The sequence below is a fragment of the Melanotaenia boesemani genome, chromosome 5, assembly GCF_017639745.1.
Source record: "Melanotaenia boesemani isolate fMelBoe1 chromosome 5, fMelBoe1.pri, whole genome shotgun sequence".
Lineage (NCBI taxonomy): Eukaryota > Metazoa > Chordata > Actinopteri > Atheriniformes > Melanotaeniidae > Melanotaenia > Melanotaenia boesemani.
This window is the reverse complement of record NC_055686.1, coordinates 23,769,619-23,788,521: the sequence shown is the minus strand read 5'-3', so window position 1 is coordinate 23,788,521 and position 18,903 is coordinate 23,769,619. Positions and strand designations below refer to the sequence as shown.

The 18,903-nt window shown below is 38.3% G+C and overlaps 4 protein-coding genes across 6 annotated transcripts; 2 read left to right on the top strand and 2 right to left on the bottom strand.

The window, feature by feature from the left end:
- Nucleotides 1–2,794: 2,794 nt before the first annotated feature.
- On the top strand, nt 2,795–5,853 carry homezb (homeobox and leucine zipper encoding b). Of its 2 annotated transcripts, none has more exons than XM_041986697.1 (2): nt 2,795–3,165; nt 4,097–5,853. In XM_041986697.1, the coding sequence occupies exons 1-2, from the start codon at nt 2,889–2,891 to the stop codon at nt 5,689–5,691; spliced, it is 1,872 nt and encodes a 623-aa protein (XP_041842631.1). In that variant the 5' UTR covers nt 2,795–2,888; the 3' UTR covers nt 5,692–5,853. The 2 variants fall into 2 exon arrangements, with proteins under 2 accessions (XP_041842631.1, XP_041842632.1); XM_041986698.1 differs by lacking the exon at nt 2,795–3,165 and adding an exon at nt 3,634–3,705.
- A 288-nt stretch (nt 5,854–6,141) lies between these two features.
- Nucleotides 6,142–8,498, bottom strand: cideb (cell death inducing DFFA like effector b). The gene is made up of 5 exons (XM_041986696.1): nt 8,372–8,498; nt 7,769–7,883; nt 7,338–7,496; nt 6,999–7,183; nt 6,142–6,667 (listed from the first exon to the last, which is right to left on the bottom strand). The coding sequence occupies exons 1-5, from the start codon at nt 8,395–8,397 to the stop codon at nt 6,526–6,528; spliced, it is 627 nt and encodes a 208-aa protein (XP_041842630.1). The 5' UTR covers nt 8,398–8,498; the 3' UTR covers nt 6,142–6,525.
- Nucleotides 8,499–8,938: 440 nt separating this feature from the next.
- On the top strand, nt 8,939–14,106 carry tinf2 (TERF1 (TRF1)-interacting nuclear factor 2). 2 transcript variants are annotated; one of them, XM_041986694.1, is made up of 10 exons: nt 8,939–9,165; nt 9,499–9,701; nt 9,847–9,954; nt 11,292–11,387; nt 11,476–11,580; nt 11,787–11,910; nt 12,008–12,803; nt 13,315–13,367; nt 13,454–13,533; nt 13,766–14,106. In XM_041986694.1, exons 1-10 carry the CDS (start codon nt 9,144–9,146, stop codon nt 13,886–13,888), a joined length of 1,710 nt encoding a protein of 569 aa, XP_041842628.1. In that variant the 5' UTR covers nt 8,939–9,143; the 3' UTR covers nt 13,889–14,106. The 2 variants fall into 2 exon arrangements, with proteins under 2 accessions (XP_041842628.1, XP_041842627.1); XM_041986693.1 differs by having other exon boundaries at nt 8,940–9,165; nt 11,470–11,580; nt 13,766–14,104.
- Nucleotides 14,107–14,183: 77 nt separating this feature from the next.
- Nucleotides 14,184–18,805, bottom strand: dhrs4 (dehydrogenase/reductase (SDR family) member 4). The gene is made up of 9 exons (XM_041986695.1): nt 18,651–18,805; nt 18,398–18,513; nt 18,014–18,191; nt 16,755–16,856; nt 16,543–16,613; nt 16,368–16,419; nt 16,037–16,171; nt 15,369–15,424; nt 14,184–15,286 (listed from the first exon to the last, which is right to left on the bottom strand). Exons 1-9 carry the CDS (start codon nt 18,651–18,653, stop codon nt 15,172–15,174), a joined length of 828 nt encoding a protein of 275 aa, XP_041842629.1. The 5' UTR covers nt 18,654–18,805; the 3' UTR covers nt 14,184–15,171.
- Between the last annotated feature and the right edge of the window lie 98 nt (nt 18,806–18,903).

The following is an 18,903-nucleotide window of genomic DNA, read 5'->3' as shown; positions in this document are numbered from 1 at the left end:
ATCCTTATGGATCCTTTTGAAATCTTATGTACATTGTCAGACATGTTTTTAAAAGAAATAAGATCTTAAAAAGTATCGCCCCCTAGGTTGTCAACTTTTGAATCAGAAAACAGTCTTGAATTAGTATCTTTCTTATTACTAGCAGTCAGCTGTGACAGCTTGAGCTCTGTGTCTCAGTAAAAACATTTCTTTAAACTGTCCACAGAGCCTATAAACGTTCTGTTCAATAGTGCCACGTGTTTTCCCTGAAGAATTTTTACAACACCTTATCTTTTAACCTTTAAACTGAAAAATCACTGTGTACTTTAAAGTATAAATACAGTACTCTACTCTTATATAGTTAAAAATTAATATTCATCATACAGATTGTATGAATTAAAGTAAGTTTATATAGTTGTGAAGTTTATTAACAGAATTAATCCAACAGAATACAGCTGTGCATACATGTGGATATAATTTTATTTGAATACTGGGTGGAGTATGAGTATGTGCAGACAGTGAATCCTCTGTCAAAGGATTTTTTTGTTTGTTTGTTTTTAATTATTAGGGGGGTTTTATTAGGACAGTCTAAAAATTATTATTATTATTATTATTATTATTGTAACAATGTTTTCTCAAAGAAAAATGTATTTCAGGGATGAATAGCAGATGTGGGCTGCACCCATGAAAATCTTACCAAAACTTTTTAATGTCTGGCAAATACCAAACAGTTTATTCTGCTATTGACTCTTGTTTTGAACTTCTGTTATCCCAGGAGCAGAAATATCAGTGCCAGATTGGCGCCTGATTAACAGTACCTGTGAGCATGCACACCTGTGAGATTTTGCAACCAGTGGAAATCCCATATCTCTAGTCTGTGACCAACCTCTGTCCTCCAGTGCTTGCCCCCACAGATTTGGATTATTCAGAGACTAAGAGAGAGACAAAGAGACTCAGGAGGAGCTTTCCTCAGTAGTCGACAGGCTGTTGTGATGGTTTCGTCCAGATGCTATTGAGGCCCTTCCTAAAAAAAATAAAATAAAAATAATATTAAAATAATCTGAATTATTTCTGCCTTGTCTAATACAAGCAACACCGCAGGTTTATTATTCTATTTTCACAAATAGAATAAAGGGTTTACAATCTAAATGCTGTGTAGGATATTTCAGTCCAGGTTTGAAGAGTATTGTAGTTATTGATCAGGAACTGGTCTAATGTGGTCTATAGGTTGCTAAAATTCAGTGGAATCGCCCGTTCAATGTGAGCAATCGGAAGCTAACTTCAAGGACGTCTAACAGCCTTGAGGGAAACTTTTGAATTAGGTAATCCGTTACTTTTTTCGTCCTGTATTTAAAATATACCATATTACCCGGTAAGAGTAAAAACTGTAGATTTCTTGTTTTATATGGCATGATCATATTGTGAAAGAATAATAAATTAGATTTTCCCTAAATGTGAGAGGATTTAGATTAGTTCCTTTGAGCGATATCCAGATCAACTGAATGGCTTTTATGTGGACTGAAGATAAGAAAGCCGTACTCAAAGACCCTTTTTTTTAACCGTGAAAAAATATTTTTATTTAATTTACTTTTTGGGACTTCTGTCAAAGAGGTGAGAGATTAACTGTTAGAAAGTTGGGCTGTCAGAGCCGTTTTCGTTAGTTATCATCTATAATACGTTAGCTAAAGTGACATTACCATGTCAGTTAGCGCTAATGCTAACAAATTAGCAGAGTGGGAGAAATTAACAGAATCCTCCAGGACGTTTGCAGTTAATTGGGTTGGATTAGCTGGATTACTTTGTCAGTACTACACACCTTTTACCACCTGGACATATGTGTTGCACTGTGAATCACAAATATGTCAAAGAAGATCCAGGACTGTTGAGCAGGTTGGATCCTTTGCTGCCATCAAATTATAGATGAGCTCATATTTTTCTTTAATTTGTCAAAGCTGAGTCAGCTCTTTCAATATTTGATAAATTTATAAAGTTAATATATGAATCAAACGTTGCTTTTTTAGATTTGTAAATCACTGCATTATCTTTTAATCAAAGTTTATCACAGTGTCCCAACTTATTTGGTACTGGGATTGTGTACAAAATCACTGATGTAACATTCATATCTGCTGACTTTTTCTTTTGTTTTTACCTTCTGGGTCTTCATTATTAAACCATCTCGTGTTAACTAGTAGAGAGATGTTCCTAAAATACTACACTAAACTACAGCATGACAATGAATTTATTATCTAATCTTATCTGTTTGTCGTCTCTTTCTAGAAACTGTTCCACAAATGACTGAAATGAGGCAGATTGTCAACAGAAAGCTCGCCAGGCCCAGACAATCAACACCCGAAGCTCTTGATGGGGCTCAAGCTTCACCAGATATTATAATTGATCACATGGCTGCCAGCACCCACCTAAACAGCGCAGTGTGTCTCCCCCTGGTGTCAGAGAGTAAGAAGCTTTTATGGGTGGAATCGCACCAGATCGACCTACAGCTGGACGGAGCAGCAGAGCTGAACAAAGCCTTTGACATGTTCCCGTACCTGACAGACAAACAAACTGCTGCACTAGCGCAACGCTGCTTGCTGCATCCAGATCAGGTGAAGGTGTGGTTCATGGCACAAAGGCTTCGTTATGGTGTCAGCTGGGACTATAAGGACATCCATAATGTGAGGCACAAGTTCAAATTCAGTCAGGGAGATGCTGAGCTAACTAAAGAGCTACACAAAGAGATGAAGGAAGGTTTCAGTATGGACAGACAAAATGAAAAACAGGAGAAGGAAAAGGTTACAGAGTGTGGAGGGAGGAAGACAGAAGGGGAGCAGAGTGAAAAGGAGAAAGAAACAACTGAACAACATGTAGCCACCAACAAGCAGCTGGAAAGAAATGCAAAGCAGGAGCAACTAATGACGCAAGAGAAGAACAGAAAAGTGGCAGAAGACAAAATCAGCACTCCGAAAAAGCGGAAAAGGGTGGCAGTGATGGGCAAGAGAAAGAAGAAAAGGGGGCATAATGACGAGGGGATAATTGAGAGAGCAGCAAAAGTAGCGGTTAAGAGTGAAAAAGATGAGCACAGGGAGCAAAAACACACCAAGTTGGTAGGAGGATGTTGCACCAAGAAGAACAAGAGGGCAAAGGGAAAATTAGCAGGAGTAGGAGAAAACAACAGAATCCTCCAGGAAGGTAATAAATTAATACTCGTAGTACTAAAATCTACAGTAGATATATACTCAGTTTGAAATGTTTGGAGGATAAGGGGTAAGAATTGGTATAAGCTAACGTTGGTGTTAATTATGAATTTGTGCCGCAAATAATTTTTAGCTAAGATACACAATTATTTCTTTATTCATTCAAGAGCTAATCGATCAGTGTCTGTGTTATTAAGAAATTAATTGCCATTTTTGTGTGTGTGTGGGGGAGGCGGTCTCAAAAACCGATAATTTGTTAACAGTAGAATATAAGCATACCAACTGGAGAAACATTTTGATATATATATATATATATATTCCTACAAAACCACACTTCAAAGAAGTTGGGACAGAGGAAACAAAAATCTGGAAAAGTAAGTGGTACCAAAAAGATATAGCTGGAGGAACATTTCCAGTTAATAGGGTTGGATTAGCTGGATTACTTTGTCAGTACTACACACCTTTTACCACCTGGAAATATGTGTTGCACTGTGAATCACAAATATGTCAAAGAAGATCCAGGACTGTTGAGCAGGTTGTATCCTTTGCTGCCATCAAATTATAGATGAGCTCATATTTTTCATTAATTTGTCAAAGCTGAGTCAGCTCTTTCAATATTTGATAAGTTTGCAAAGTTAATGTATGAATCAAACGTTGCTTTTTCAGAATTTTAAATCACTGCATTATCTTTTAATCAACGTTTATCACAGTGTCCCAACCTATTTGGTATTGGGGTTGTACCTGTACAAAATCACTGATGTAACATTCATATGTGCTGACTTTTTCTTTTGTTTTTAACTTCTGGGTCTTTATTATTAAACCATCTTGTGTTAACTAGTAGAGAGATGTTCCTAAAATACTCCACTAAACTACAGAATGACAATGAATTTATTGTCTAATCTTATCTGTTTGTCATCTCTTTCTAGAAACTGTTCCACAAATGACTGAAATGAGGCAGATTGTCAACAGAAAGCTCGCCAGGCCCAGACAATCAACACCCGAAGCTCCTGATGGGGCTCAAGCTTCACCAGATGTTATAATTGATCACATGGCTGCCAGCACCCACCTAAACAGCGCAGTGTGTCTCCCCCTGGTGTCAGAGAGTAAGAAGCTTTTATGGGTGGAATCGCACCAGATCGACCTACAGCTGGACGGAGCAGCAGAGCTGAACAAAGCCTTTGACAGGTTCCCGTACCTGACAGACAAACAAACTGCTGCACTAGCGCAACGCTGCTTGCTGCATCCAGATCAGGTGAAGGTGTGGTTCATGGCACAAAGGCTTCGTTATGGTGTCAGCTGGGACTATAAGGACATCCATAATGTGAGGCACAAGTTCAAATTCAGTCAGGGAGATGCTGAGGTAACTAAAGAGCTACACAAAGAGATGAAGGAAGGTTTCAGTAAGGACAGACAAAATGAAAAACAGGAGAAGGAAAAGGTTAAAGAGTGTGGAGGGAAGAAGACAGAAGGGGAGCAGAGTGAAAAGGAGAAAGAAACAACTGAACAACATGTAGCCACCAACAAGCAGCTGGAAAGAAATGCAAAGCAGGAGCAACTAAAGATGCAAGAGAAGAACAGAAAAGTGGCAGAAGACAAAATCAGCACTCTGAAAAAGCGGAAAAGGGTGGCAGTGATGGGCAAGAGAAAGAAGAAAAGGGGGCATAATGACGAGGGGATAATTGAGAGAGCAGCAAAAGTAGCGGTTAAGAGTGAAAAAGATGAGCACAGGGAGCAAAAACACACCAAGTTGGTAGGAGGATGTTGCACTAAGAAGAACAAGAGGGCAAAGGAAAAGCTAAATATCATCCAAGAGAGTTCTGCCCCTGAGAACTCATTTTTGCTTGATTTCCCACTAGATATTAGTTCTTTATTCATAATCAAGCCTCAAAGCCAAACATTAAACACCATTCCACTGAATGATAACCACACTGACCTGATGGACAGAGCTGACGGGCCTCATGACACCCCAAATATTCCTGTGATTCTCATAAATAGCAGCTTTGAGGGGGTAAGGAAACTGGAAACTGGGCTGGGGGAAGATCCACAAACCAGTCATATGGTCACGGACGTAGACAAACTGAAAGAGCTCACCAGAGTCGATGAGCGTCTTCCTGTTGCAAGTGACCTTCCCACCTTCACCCAACTGCAGGATGATCATCTACTCCCCATTCGTTCCTTTTATCATGCAAAGACGAAGGCTCAAGTAGCAATGTTGAGAAAGGCTTTCTTGAACTGCCAGTATCCCAGCAGAGATTACTACGGGCAACTGGAAGTGCTGATTGGCCTCTCACGCCATGTTTTGGTTCAGTGGTTTGGTGACATGCGCTATTATATCAAGAAATCGAAGCCTCACTGGATGAGTGGGGAGCAACATAGGCAGGCTCTGGCCACCGTCCTGTATTATCAGTGCAAGAAAACACTGGCAACACACCATCAAACTTCAAATGATGAATGCACAACCAAAATGATGACATTTGAGGGGAGTAGAAGCTGTGAGGAAGAGGAAAGTGTGAAGGAGTAGATAGGACACCACTGCTTCTGGTAATGTAGGCCGGTCTGCAGTGGAAAATGTTGCCTGCTTTACTGAGATGTTGAGAAAATGTTACTGTAAATCTTTTTCTGTTCTTTTAAGTTTGCTGTTGCTTAACATGTTTGTTAATGTTAAAATATTTACAGTTAAGATGCACATTTTTATTCATTATTCTGTTTATGCTTGACAATTTTTTAATTGTTTTTTATTTGTCATTGAAGTAAAAACAAATGTAATTCTTGTTAAAGAATGCCTGGCTCGATGATTAGTTACATCAAATGATTTCACTTTTTCTCTTACAGAACAGTTCTTAAAGGACATAGTTGTGTTTTAGATCAACAGAAAGATAACTGCAGTTTATTTTTTAAAAACTAGTATTCTACATACAGAAACAAACATAATTTACACAAATTTAACAAAAATATAGGACAATTCTGGGACATTGTGTAAAATATATTGCACAATAAAGAATAAAAAAAAGAAGCTTGTTCTTGTTATCCACAATACTCAGCTTAATATTTTCTATTGATAAGACATTTTTATTTTTGACTGTTCATAAAGTACTATCCAAGTAATTATGGCTCACAGTCATACAATCAACACTCACAAAGCTACAATCATCACTACTTAAAGGTACTACTGAAGCAGATGTTTGTGTTACCTATAGAAACACCTTATTTCTATTATTAATCATACTGAGGTAAAACATTTTCCCCCAATACTGTTTGTATTCAGTAAGATGCTTAATGGTGAGAATGAATTAAGATCAGACTTTTAACCATCAATGTGAAAGATAAATCCCTCCTATAATAAAAAGGGCTCTTGTCAGTTCCACCTTGCAGTGTACTCTGCCCTTTGTGGCTGCCAAAGCTCAGCACCTTCAATAATCCGGCGGATCATGGAGGCAGAGGTGAGAAGCAGGTGCCCAGCAGCATGAAGGAGGGTGGAGGCTACACGCAGTGCTTCTCTGAAAACAACCAACATGGAAGTGCTGTCAGTATAAGTTTGTGCTACCTGCTCAGAGTGAACTAAAGGAGCCAGCTTTATTTGAAGGAGGTGAAACTAGCATGATCATCACGACCTGCAACAGTGAATGTCACAAGCCCTAATTTAATGTAAAATAAAATGCTTTATTTGTCATGACTCAACTAACTTTTTTGTGTATTTTAAAAAGATAATACTTAAAAGGACTATTTTAATATTTTACTGATAGCTTTACTTACATAAAATACTTAATTACCACTTCTAACTGTGTATAAATATGTAGCAGTAGGCCAGCATGGGCAAATTTGGCTTACCTGAGGACTTTCTTGGGCCCCAGACACTGGAAGTCAGCACTCACAGAGTACAGGCCTTGAAATGTGGCCTTCACACTCAGGGAGCCAAACAAATCCTTGGGGCTCATCCTGTAAAGGTCAAAAGTGACTCGTGCTATGTCCCTGCCAGTACGAGGCTTATTGTGGTCTCTGAGCACAACTGAACCCTGGGAAGAATGAGAAACAACAGACAACGTCAAAAAGCATATCCCAAACCCAGGCCACTGAAGGTTATAAACCTGTGTTAATAAATGTATGATAAAATATTTACACATATGTGGCCTTAAAATGAGTAACATTTGATGTCTGTACTCAACATACCGACTGTGGTTTCCATGTTTGTCCATGCTCCAGGGCCATGAGCATGGTGTTGTCAGGTATGGTCATGAGGAACTCATCGGAGTCCACCTCTGTACCATCTTCCTCGCAAACCAGAGACAGAGATACTGCAGACAGGGACAGCAGCAAAGCCTGGCATACCTAACAGTGGGGAGTTATAGACATCTATATAAATATTTTATACATCTGTATATACCCTTTGAATATTAAATGAATTATAACTGAAATTTAACTACATGTGATCTATTTTGACATCAACAATAGTCCATCAAAGCTGATATAAGCTTTGAAATAATGATACATTCCCTGTTAGACATATTTTACCTTTTATTTTATTTGATTATGTTACTAATATAACATTTATACATTTGAGACAGTTTTAGCCAGACCATTTTCTTTTAATATGATCTTACCCTCTCCTTCAGCTCCTCCAGGGTCCCAGCTGTGATTCCTTTTCTTGTTTCCCTCTTGTGACAGCACACTCTGAAGGGTCGCTGGGGTGGGGACCACACTCGCCTGGACACAGATCTAAGGACAGAACATACAAAGAAAAAAAGAAATTAGCTATTAAACATACATTTTCTCTGTCCTCTGATGTTTAGACAAAGTGACCTACTGCAGTGGTGTTAATGATAGCAGTGGCTCTGCTCTCATCGTGTTTAAGTAAATTGTGATATTTGTACAAAAAACTTAAGCTACTAAATGAAACTCTATTATTACTGATTTGATTATTTACTTGTATATTTTTTTCGTATTGTTTTCTGTTAAATTCGCCTAAAAAGACAATTGGTTTTTCAGTTCCCGTCTTTTGGACTTAACAGTTATTCCCCTTGTTATACCTTGAACATGTAAATCTATTATACTCGAAAATATTTTGACTGTTGTATATCATATGTCAAAGACTATGATTACATATGGAATCATAACACCTTAATCCGTCTTAAATTCATTTTGATGCGTGAATAGCTGTGGTATTTTGCTTGTCATTAAAGAAGAAATCTTTATTCTTCACTTACTTGAAAAATGAAGATGTAGTTTCCATATTTCTTCCTATATTTTCTCACAACCTTGTTTTCTGAGCGGTGTTTGGAAGAGACAAAAAGCCAGAATGGCCTGTGTGTGACCCAGAAATTGTACTTTGTCCACAGACTAGTGATAATGAAGATACAGAACAGAGCAGGGCAAAGTTCATGCTGGTGTGTGTTTGACTCAGACAGAATAATTACCTCTATCGCTGATGACTGATACTGAAGGTTGATACTTTTAATTATGTTTGTCATCATTTAAATTATATATATATATATATATATATATATATATATATATATATATATATATAGATATATATATAGATATAGATATTTAAAGTCTAAAAAATAACGCCTTTGTAAAAGTGATAATGAGAAATTTTAATCGGCGTGTAGTAAAAGGTTTAAATATAAATAATAAAATAAAAATAAGTAAATAAAAACCAAAAGAATTTACAAGCGTTTCTTAGCGGACGACGTCCTTACGTCACATCCTGGAAATGAGCTTGGATTCGTTTGTTTTATATGTTTCAGCGTCCGTGTGGGCGGAGTTTCTTGTTTGTGTCAGTGTTTCCCAAAACACCGCCAATTTGGTATTCATGGTGAAGAGTCACTGGTGATATCTCAGTGAAGGCGGGAGGATGAGAGACGCAGAAGTTTAGAAGAAGAAGAAGAAAGAAGAGTAAGAAGAAGAAGCTCAGCTAGTTAGCTTGGTGGCAGTTTGACAATTAGAAGTAGCATAACTGAAAAACTCAGTGGAATGGCCACAATAAAATACAATGGTACGTTTTCATCGCGTTCAAAGTCGACGTAAAAAGTATTTTTCCGCCATTGATTGTAGTAAACAACGCTGAACGTGTTTAAGTTGTAGGAGGGTTGTGCCAGTTTTTTTGTGCCTGTTATTCTTTATATTTATCCTAGCAGCCATGTAAATGTGTCTTTATGAAGGCAGCAATGTCGAGCCAGTAGTCTGTTTGACAGTTGATGTAAGACTGCTGCATTATTGTCCCTGGATGGAAGTCAGCAGAAACCATATTCCAGACCTAGGTTTGATTTAGTCAGATTAATTCATTCGATTGTAATTAGAAAGTGCCTATTTCTGTTTTCCTCCACAGATGCCTGCCTTCCCTTTGCTGCTCTCCAGCTACTGGCACCACCTGTCCGCCTGCTTTCCGCAGCTATGTGGAAAGTGTTGAAAAATAAAGATGTGATGCAGTATGGAATTGTTGAAGAAATCATCACCTCAGCCTGTGAGACCGTCCCAGGTCTACTCACGTTGAGACACCAAAGCAAGCTGGTACTGGGACTGAGGGCTCGGGTGAGTTTTACTGGAGAAAGGATTTTAATATTTCTCCCGTTGCACCTGCCACATTTGTTCTCTTGATTTTCTCTTTGAGAAAATAATTCTTCTGCTGACAAAAGGTAACTACGCTATATTTGATCAGCATTCACTTTCTTTTTAGTTAATCTTAGAATTGTGCTGCACACGACCTGATGCCAAAGTGATAGCTGCACATCTGGAAAGGATTTGTGTTCCTACTGTACCTTCATCCTCCTCTACCTCTACTGTGGTAAACTGCAAGCACTATTCACAACACAGCAAACCAATTTTGCTATTGTTCTGCAAACAAGATTATGCATTAAACTTGGACACCTGCAGATTACGCCTCAGATAACTTTCCACTATTTTCTCTTGACAACAGTTAAATACTTTTTATGGATTTTAGTATAGAACAAAGCAGAATGGAAACCCCAGTTAAAATGGGATGTTTTTCTAGTGCTAAGAAAGCAGGGTATTTTTCCACATAATTTGTAAATTGCAACCTATCCAAGAAAGAATTCTCTATTTTTCAGTTTTGAGTTGCAACATTAATGCTACCAAGAGCAGGACGTGCATTTACATCGATTTAAAAAAACAAAAAACTTACCACAAGGTCCAATATAACATTAAAGGAGCAGCAAGACAAAGTTTCTAGTTGCTCATGTGCGACTTTTAATCTCCAGCGTTTTCTTTGTATGTTTGTCTTTATTAAGAAAGACATCCAAGCCTGGACAAATTTAGTGAAAAGACCCTTCCAGTCTCCCTGAACCATATGGTTAATGTTTTTTCAAGTCCAGTATAAGCAAGGTGGAACAGCACATCACAAAAATGGGATCCATATACATTGTGAAATTTGGTGATGATGTGGCATCAGAGTTTGGTTCTAACTTTTTTCAACTTGAGTTGGCACTTTAGTTAATATTAAACGAATAATGAATAACTTCAAATACCTTTAATTTTTTGGGTTTGTAGGAGCTGAGGTCTTGTAATGCTAAAGCAACTAGAAGTAAAGATCCAAAACAACAAGGGAATGGTTTTACTTGATGATCACTAGTCTGGATTTTCCACTTATCAGACCTGAATCTACTTAGAAATCAGTGTGGTGAGTTTAAGCTCACTGTGTGTAGAAGATGTCATTAGGATTAGAATTACCTAAGAGGGATATGACAATAAGTCAGGATTTTACCAAGCTCTAATAGGCTATTCAAATTAAAGTTAATAAGGTCAAAGGGAACTTCACACTTAATGAACTGAGGGCATTAGAAGTGTCTGGGTCATGGTCAGTCCAAGTAGGTCAATGATTATCTGCCATGAAAGAAAATTTTACTGTGAAAGATGTTGTCACATTTTGTAATGATTTATGATAATTTTTTAACTTTATTTTTTTTAGTTTTTAATATTTGACAATAAATATGTAAAAAGCTCCAACATGTTTGATGTTTGGTACCACAAAATTTGTGGCGTTTAACAGAGGTGTGTAAGCTTCTACTGAAGCAAGTCAAGCTCCTGGTTTATCTTGGACAAACACATTTACATATTAAACTTAAAATGTTGGAATAGTATTACATCTGTTCTTTTGTCTGCCAGAAAAAGGATGTGAAAATCATGAGAACAGTGGAAAATTTCCATTCTTTTATTAACACCATACTGACCAACCAGGAAGAGAGAGAACGCTTTTTTGAGGTAAGTCCGTCAGCAACAACACTTACTTTTTTCTTCTGCTGGGGGATGTATACTCAACATATTTTTATTCTTACTCTGACAGCAACAGTTTTCTGTAGATTATGGTCCTAAGTTTGATCAGGAGCTGGAGAATCTCCTCTGGGAGTTTTTAATTCGCCTAGACCAGCTGCTTCCAGTTCCCAACCTGGTGCAGGTTGGTATTTCAATATGCAGACGAGCCCTGTGTTATTGCTCTTTTCACTAGTGGAACACAATTTCTTTTTCTTCTGTAAAAGCATGACTGCATTTAAATGTAAAAGTATACACTGAAAGTATTTAACTGATTAAAGGGTAAAAAACATTTTATTATCTTTGTTTTACTAGAAGGAAAACTCTTCATGTGTATTCATTTGTTTTCAGACGGTGTCCTGGCTCACTGATGCTCCAGCTGTTCTAGAGGAGTGTGCCCAGGCAGCCACCCAACCCCAGCTCCTAAAGATGATTCTGGAGCACCAGGCTTGCCTGGGTCACCTGGAGTCAGCAGGTGGAATAAAACTACTTCTCAATACTAACTGTGATAGGAAATGTTTTGGTTGTGAATCCCTGAAAAGTCCAACAATCCATGTTGTTTATCTTAACAGCATCTTTACCCCCAAACATGGGAGACTCCATCCTGGCTTCCCTTTCTCTGCCACCATCTGGAAGGGTGGCATCAAATAAACCAACAGGTGGCAGCACACCTTCTGCTGAGCAGTTCAATATCACACAGCCAAGAGACACAACACCTTTTATTACACCTGTGATTGGGCTAATTTCTAATGAAGATGTACCAATCATGATTTCTGCCAGCAAAAGAACAATTCAAGGGGATGAGGCATCCAGCACAGAAGATGGAATGAAAGAGAAACTGAATCCAAAGGAAAGCTCTAAATTTACTTTGATCAAAAACAGACAAAAACCCAAACATAGTGGGGCAAAAGAGGGCGAAGAAGAGCTGAAGGAGAAGAGGAACACCTTAAATCGAAGTGGTGGAATCAAACGCAAGCAAGCAGACGCAATGGAAAGCAACTCTGACGACGAGGACAAAGTTTTAGCTGTGACCACATCTGGGGGGAAAAGAATGCGCATTAGTAAGGAGGATAAGAAAGACCAGAGAGGAAATGAAGAGTGTCGCAGACAACTTCTGACACATCTGGAGAAACTGGGTTTTAAAACACTCCACCTACCCGATGATCCGCACCTCTGCGCTATTTTTGCATCCTGTTTGAGCTCCCAGCCCAGAGTTATCCTTAAAAAACTGTCTGTGATGTCTCCAAAAACCCATGGAAGAAGAGGAAAGTCCTCAGTGAAGGAAGGAGAGGATCAGAGCAAGAGTTTAGCAACGCGTCGAACAAGAAGCCATTGGATGCCTGAATGCCTGGCCCTGGATGATAAAGAGTAAGAGGCGTGGAAATAATCTGCAAACAATGCAGTATTTATTATCTTGATGTGTTCGTACATTAAAACTCCGCTGCTCCATTAAAATAGACGTCCTAGATCTTGAAGCGTTTCATCATATCTGTCAGGGATCAGTGTTTTACTTTAACCAGAAATGAGTTAGTTCTCATCAGTGGCAACTTTATTTACATGATACTTGGAATAAAAAGTTTTTTTTCACTGATGTTGCACATTTAAAAATTAAGTAGACCATAGTTGTACATCTTTACAAATGCAATAAAAACCATGTAATCTAGCTCAGTGTCTGGCCTCATTTGGTTTCTTTTTCCTTTCAGATGATATGAATAATATATATTCAGTTCCTATAAACAGAAACTGATATATAATTTAGCGGAGTTTAAGTGCTGTTTGGATGTGTTTAGACTGTAAATCTTAATCCTCACATGGCAGATCTGCAGGAGTTTCTCTTTGCCTTTCTGTTTACCGTCTGTTTATCGGTTGTGCTTGACAGAAATCATCCCGTGTTGAGTTCGAGTGGCTCTTCTCAGCAGCGGATGAACACAGGTGATCCCAGCAGAGATTCAACAAAGCAACTGTGGTGAAAAAAAAAATCCCTTGCACAGGATTTGACCGTTTATTTTTGTTTTTAGAGACGGGAGCTCTTCACGGAGACGGCAACGATTATGTAGCTGATTCTGAGGATGAGGCGACAAAGAACTTCAAAAACAGGGTATGTATGCTCCAAAGATGAGAAAATGATTAAGTAGGGTCTGGAAATTAGGGCTCTATGATTTACAAGTAAGGCCTCTAAATGAAAGTTGTTTTAATGATTTTAGACTCTTTGCTTTTTAATGTTTGTTCAAAATATTAGTGAAAGGTTGTCATCAGGCTTTTTTTAATAATGTTAAACTATGCTGCAAACTAAAGGTTTTCCTTAGTGACTTTATTTTTCTCTCCCCCAGCTCTTTAACAAGCGCTACTATAGGACCAAATATGGCACATATGTTCCAACTCTGAGGGAGTTCTGGAAACCTGGTGTGACCCGGCGAGACTTGTTATCTGCTGGCAGCAAACAGAGGTGCTGAAATGAACTTTAAAATGCTGTTTTGCAGCAGCCACTGCAGCTCCGGGACACCTGAACTATCATGGAAAACAAGTCTCATATAGCACTGTGGCTTTTTATGCAGTTTATTGTTATCATTATTGTTGTATTGCAGTTTACATGAGTAAACACATAGCTCTTAATGTTATCTAATAAAGTCTTTAAATGAGAAAAACAATCTCAGGGTATTACTTTGCATCACATTTTTTAGCAGGTAATTGTAAATATTAATGTTCTTACACTAATGTGTTGGATTAATACAATAAACCTTACACAGCTAGATTTGTCAGTCATAATTTATTTACTTAAACATGAGTTATCTGATTATACACATGTATTTAAAAAGTACAATTCCCCTTACATGATGCAGCTATCAGTTTGATTTAGAATTAGCTGCTTAAAAACATTTTGATTAAAAAAATTACACAAAAAAATCAAGTACAATACATGAAAATTAGCTCAGAAAGTTCCAATGCTCAGTAAATAATTGAAAAATTTGAAAGTTGAAGTTGAAATAGAGACCTGTTTACCGTTTTACACTGATTTTTTGCTTTGATCAGACATTTTAATCACTTGGAAACTGAGGATGCTGACTAGAGTTTTCTCTGTCTATTCTGGCTGAAAACAAGGTTTCAGCTAAACAGTCCTTAATAGTCATCATCTGATTCTCATAATGCTCGAATAATAATATAAGAGGAGACAGATCTGGACTGCAGGCAGGTCGGTTAAGCACACATTCCTTCTGTGAAGCCACGCTGTTGGAAGTTATACAGAATGAGGTTTGGCATTATTCTGCAGAAATTACTGGACCTCCCAGGGAAAAAAACAGTCACCTTGGTGGTAGCGTGTCTTTACAAAATCCAAGATATACTTTTACATCAACTGTACCTTTAAATACATGCAAGTAATCTATTTCATGGTAACTGATGACACCCCATGCCATCACAGATGTTGCCTTTAGCACCTTGCACTGATACCATCCTGGATGGTCTAACCTTTGCCCCCCAAAAGCAGCTGAAAAATACACCAAATACACGTTCAGTGTCCTTATGTCCATCTTACATGAGCTTGTGCTGAGAAAACTCAGGAGTTTTACTGAGATTTCCCCAAACTACCTGAATCTCTTTACAGTATTATGCTCTGTAGAGCATAATAAGACTAAAGATTTTTGAAATTTTGCATGGAGACATTTCTGTTTAATTTAAAAAAATAATCTACATAGAAACACATGATTAAATGCAAATTTATTCTGCTGCCAGTGAGGATTCAGAGTCGACAGGTAATCCCTCCAGTCACGGCGATGGTCTCTCCTGTGATGTAGGAAGCCTCTTCTGAGCACAAGAATGCAACCACCCCTCCAATTTCCTCTGGGTCTCCAATTCTGAATGACATAAATGTACTTTGAGAAATTTCACATTTAGGAATTATTCCCATGTTTGTATAAAATATATATAAAACTTCACCTTTTAATGCTAAGCTGCTTTTTAAACTCGTCAACAACGTCTTCATTTTGCCACAACTGGAACAAAGAAAAGTAAGCATATGGACATGAAGACATGGTCAGGATGACTTTCTGAAGCTCAAAGTGAGCATCATAATGGGGACGAAAAAGGATTTAAGTTGCTTTGAATGGTTGTTGATGCCAGACAAGCTGGTCTACTGCGATTTCCACTGACAACCATCTCTATGGTTTACAGAGAATGGCCTGAAAAAAAAGAAAATATCTAGTGAACCACAGCTGCCTGGAAGTCAGAAGAGAGTGCGCAGTATGGTTAGAGATAATAGAAAGGCAACTGTAACTCAATCGCTGGTTATAACCAAGGCATGTAGAATACCATCCCTGAACACACAACACGTTAAACCTTGAAGCAGATGGGCTACAGCAGCAGACGACCACACCGGATGCCACTCCTGTCTGCTAAGAACAGAAAACTGAGGCTGTAATTCAAACACAGCCTCCAAATCTGCAGCAACTGTGTGGAACATTTCCAAAACCTTGTGGAAAATTAAGGCAACTCTTAAGGAAAAAAGGTGGTCCAACCTGGTACTAGCAAGGTTTACCTAATAAAATACCCAGTGGGTGTAGACTGGTGCATTAAGAGCTTAACAAATATAAAATCTGTCTCCTCACCGCAGAGCTGAAGCGGGTTTTGATGACTCCAGGGGCCACACAGTTCACTCTTATGTTGCTCTGAGCTAACTCAGGAGCGAGCACCCGGGTTAGACCCAGCAGGGCAGTCTTACTCACACTGTAAGGACCCAAGGCCTGCAGATACACAGTTCAAGTTTTATTACAACCCATTCTGGTATTTTTCCAATAACACATCAGGTTATTAAATAAGGTGATGTATCAGTTCACAGATAACGTGTGAAATAAAGTATAGAAATTTAACTGTACTATTAGATTCAAATACATCAATGCAAATTTAACATTTGACATGTTTTTTTATTGTCTTACTGACCTGCATAGGTTGATATCCAGCCACAGATGACACAAATATCACATTTCCCCCTCTAAAAGAAAAATACAGACAAGTCAAAACAGTCACAAACATACAGCGGAGGGTGTTATAGTCAGTTCTTTGGGTGTCGATAAGTCCATTTAGCACAAATATTGCCACCTAGCTTGCCACTCACCCCCTCTTCACCATGTGAGGCATCACCAACTTAGTCAGGAGGAAAGCTGATTTTACATTTACAGCCAGAATCTAGAAAGAAACATAGACGTGATGACACTATAGAAGGAGGGATGTATTTAATTATTTTATTATCAAATAAATGAAAGGCAGAAGGCAACAGGAGCCTTAAATATTTCGCTGAATTAGACTAATTCTAGTTCATAAATGTACCTTATCCCACACTTCCTCTGTGGAGTCCATGACGTTTCCAAAGAAAGGGTTGACTGCTGCATTGGACACAAGAATGTCAATGCCCCCCCACTGATCCAGAGCCTGGGCCAAACACAGACTGAACTTCTGAGTTAGGTTGCAACAAATCATAAGTCACAAATACTGATGAATGAGAGGTGAATCTCTGATAACCTGCACAGAAGGTAAAGAGATGATGATATGAATCAAAGTGGAAACTGTTGCTAAAAGACATTTATCAGTGACAGACAGATAAACAAACTGTCTATAATTTCAAACCCAGAAGAGGGCACTCCACTGAGTCCAAAAGGACACAAAATAATTAATAAAGTACAAAAGGAAGCCTAGAATAAGATTAAAGGCCTGAAGGAACCATTGGGACCTGGTTACCATCTCTACTTGATGAGTCTACCATACACAAATCATTTGAAAGGCATAGTTTCCATTTGGAAAGATGTAGTTTCCACTGAGGGACTCTATGGAGAAAGTCACTGCTTTCCAAGACAAACTAAACTGAATGCTTGAGGTTTTCCAAAGTGCACCTTAACACACCACAATGCTGCTGAGAAAACATTTATGAGCTGCCAAAACTAAGGTAAGAAGCAGATTGAAGCAGAGAGAGGGCTGACCATACATTATCCATGCACAACAAGAAATAGTACAAAGGTGAAATAAAGTAGAGGAAACCTGGACAGCTTAGCATTATTCCACTCTACAGAATAATCTCAGAGTCAGTAAAGCTCATGCAGTAGGAAAATGACCTTTAACATCACTGCAAAACTAATACTGATTGATTTAAAAGAAAATGTGCTTTTTCCTGTCTGGCCCAGAACCGAGAGATCCTGTGGAATGACTTCAACAGAGCTGTTCAGAGCAGACAACGGAAAAATGCAGATGAATAGAAGCAACACTTGAAGGGGGAAAAGTTCAAATCCCTCCTGAACATTTTGCAGGTCTGTCTGCAACCACAGGAAATGTTTGAGGTTACTGCGGCAAAAAGATATTCATCCAGTTATTAAATCCAATGCTTCACTCACTTTTTCCATCATGTTAATGTTTCATGGGAACGTTATGAGAAAAATATTAAAGTTATAATTGCCTGTGTGCCGTTGCTTTAACACACTGTCTTTATTTCTTTTAAATCTGTTAATTTAATCAAAATCCAATCACATATTATGACCAATTAATTTAGGAACTATCCTGATATCTCAGGATCTTTTGAAGAACACAGAAGAATTTACCACTTGGACCAGCTTCTCTCTGTCCTCTCCATTGCCAACATTACAGGTGGTTCCAGTCACTTGGATGCTCTGGCTCTGCAGCAGTGCCACAGCTTTGTCCACGTTGGCCTGCCGTCGGCTGCTCACAACCACATGGGCCCCTCTTTTACCCAGAGCCTGAGCTGCAGCCAGGCCAATCCTGTAGAGGTGGAAATAGGCACCAATGAATAGAATAGAATAGAATGTGACTTCTGTCCAACAGTATCCATGCTGTCTGGATTTACTCAACATAAAAGACAGCAAATGAATGAGTATGCACTAATTTTGTACAATTGATACGTTGATCACAGTCTTCTTCAGAGAAAATTGGACATTTTACAGCAGTAGAAACAACGCAGTTCTCACCCATCTGTGGAGGCAGTGACTATAGCTACTTTCCCAGCAAGACTGCTTTGAGACATACTTCTTTGCCCAGCAACAAGATTGGTCGTAAGAAGCCTGAACGCACTCCTCATTATCACCTGAGAGCAGAAAATAATGATAAACTTATTTTCTGAAAAAAAGAATCGTAAGTAGGGTAGAGTTCAAATGCTCCAACAGGATTGGTGGACAAACTATTCTGAGTCAGAAAAAGTTATTATTGATATGATGATCTCACCATGTAGCTCAAGCAGACTTAAAGTCAAGTTTAACTGAGAAGGTTATTGATAAACGACTCTAAACGACGTTGTTTGAACCTTTGACTTGTACTACATTTAGTTGTTTCCGGGTAAAGTTCTCGCTGTCAGAATAAAATCCTCCAACAAATCGGGTTTTAAATAACTGTTTAAGACATTACAATAATAAAAGGCTTGCGTATTTGTTAAAACGGAAAGTTATAATATTACCACTATCAAAGCCAGTATCAAGAT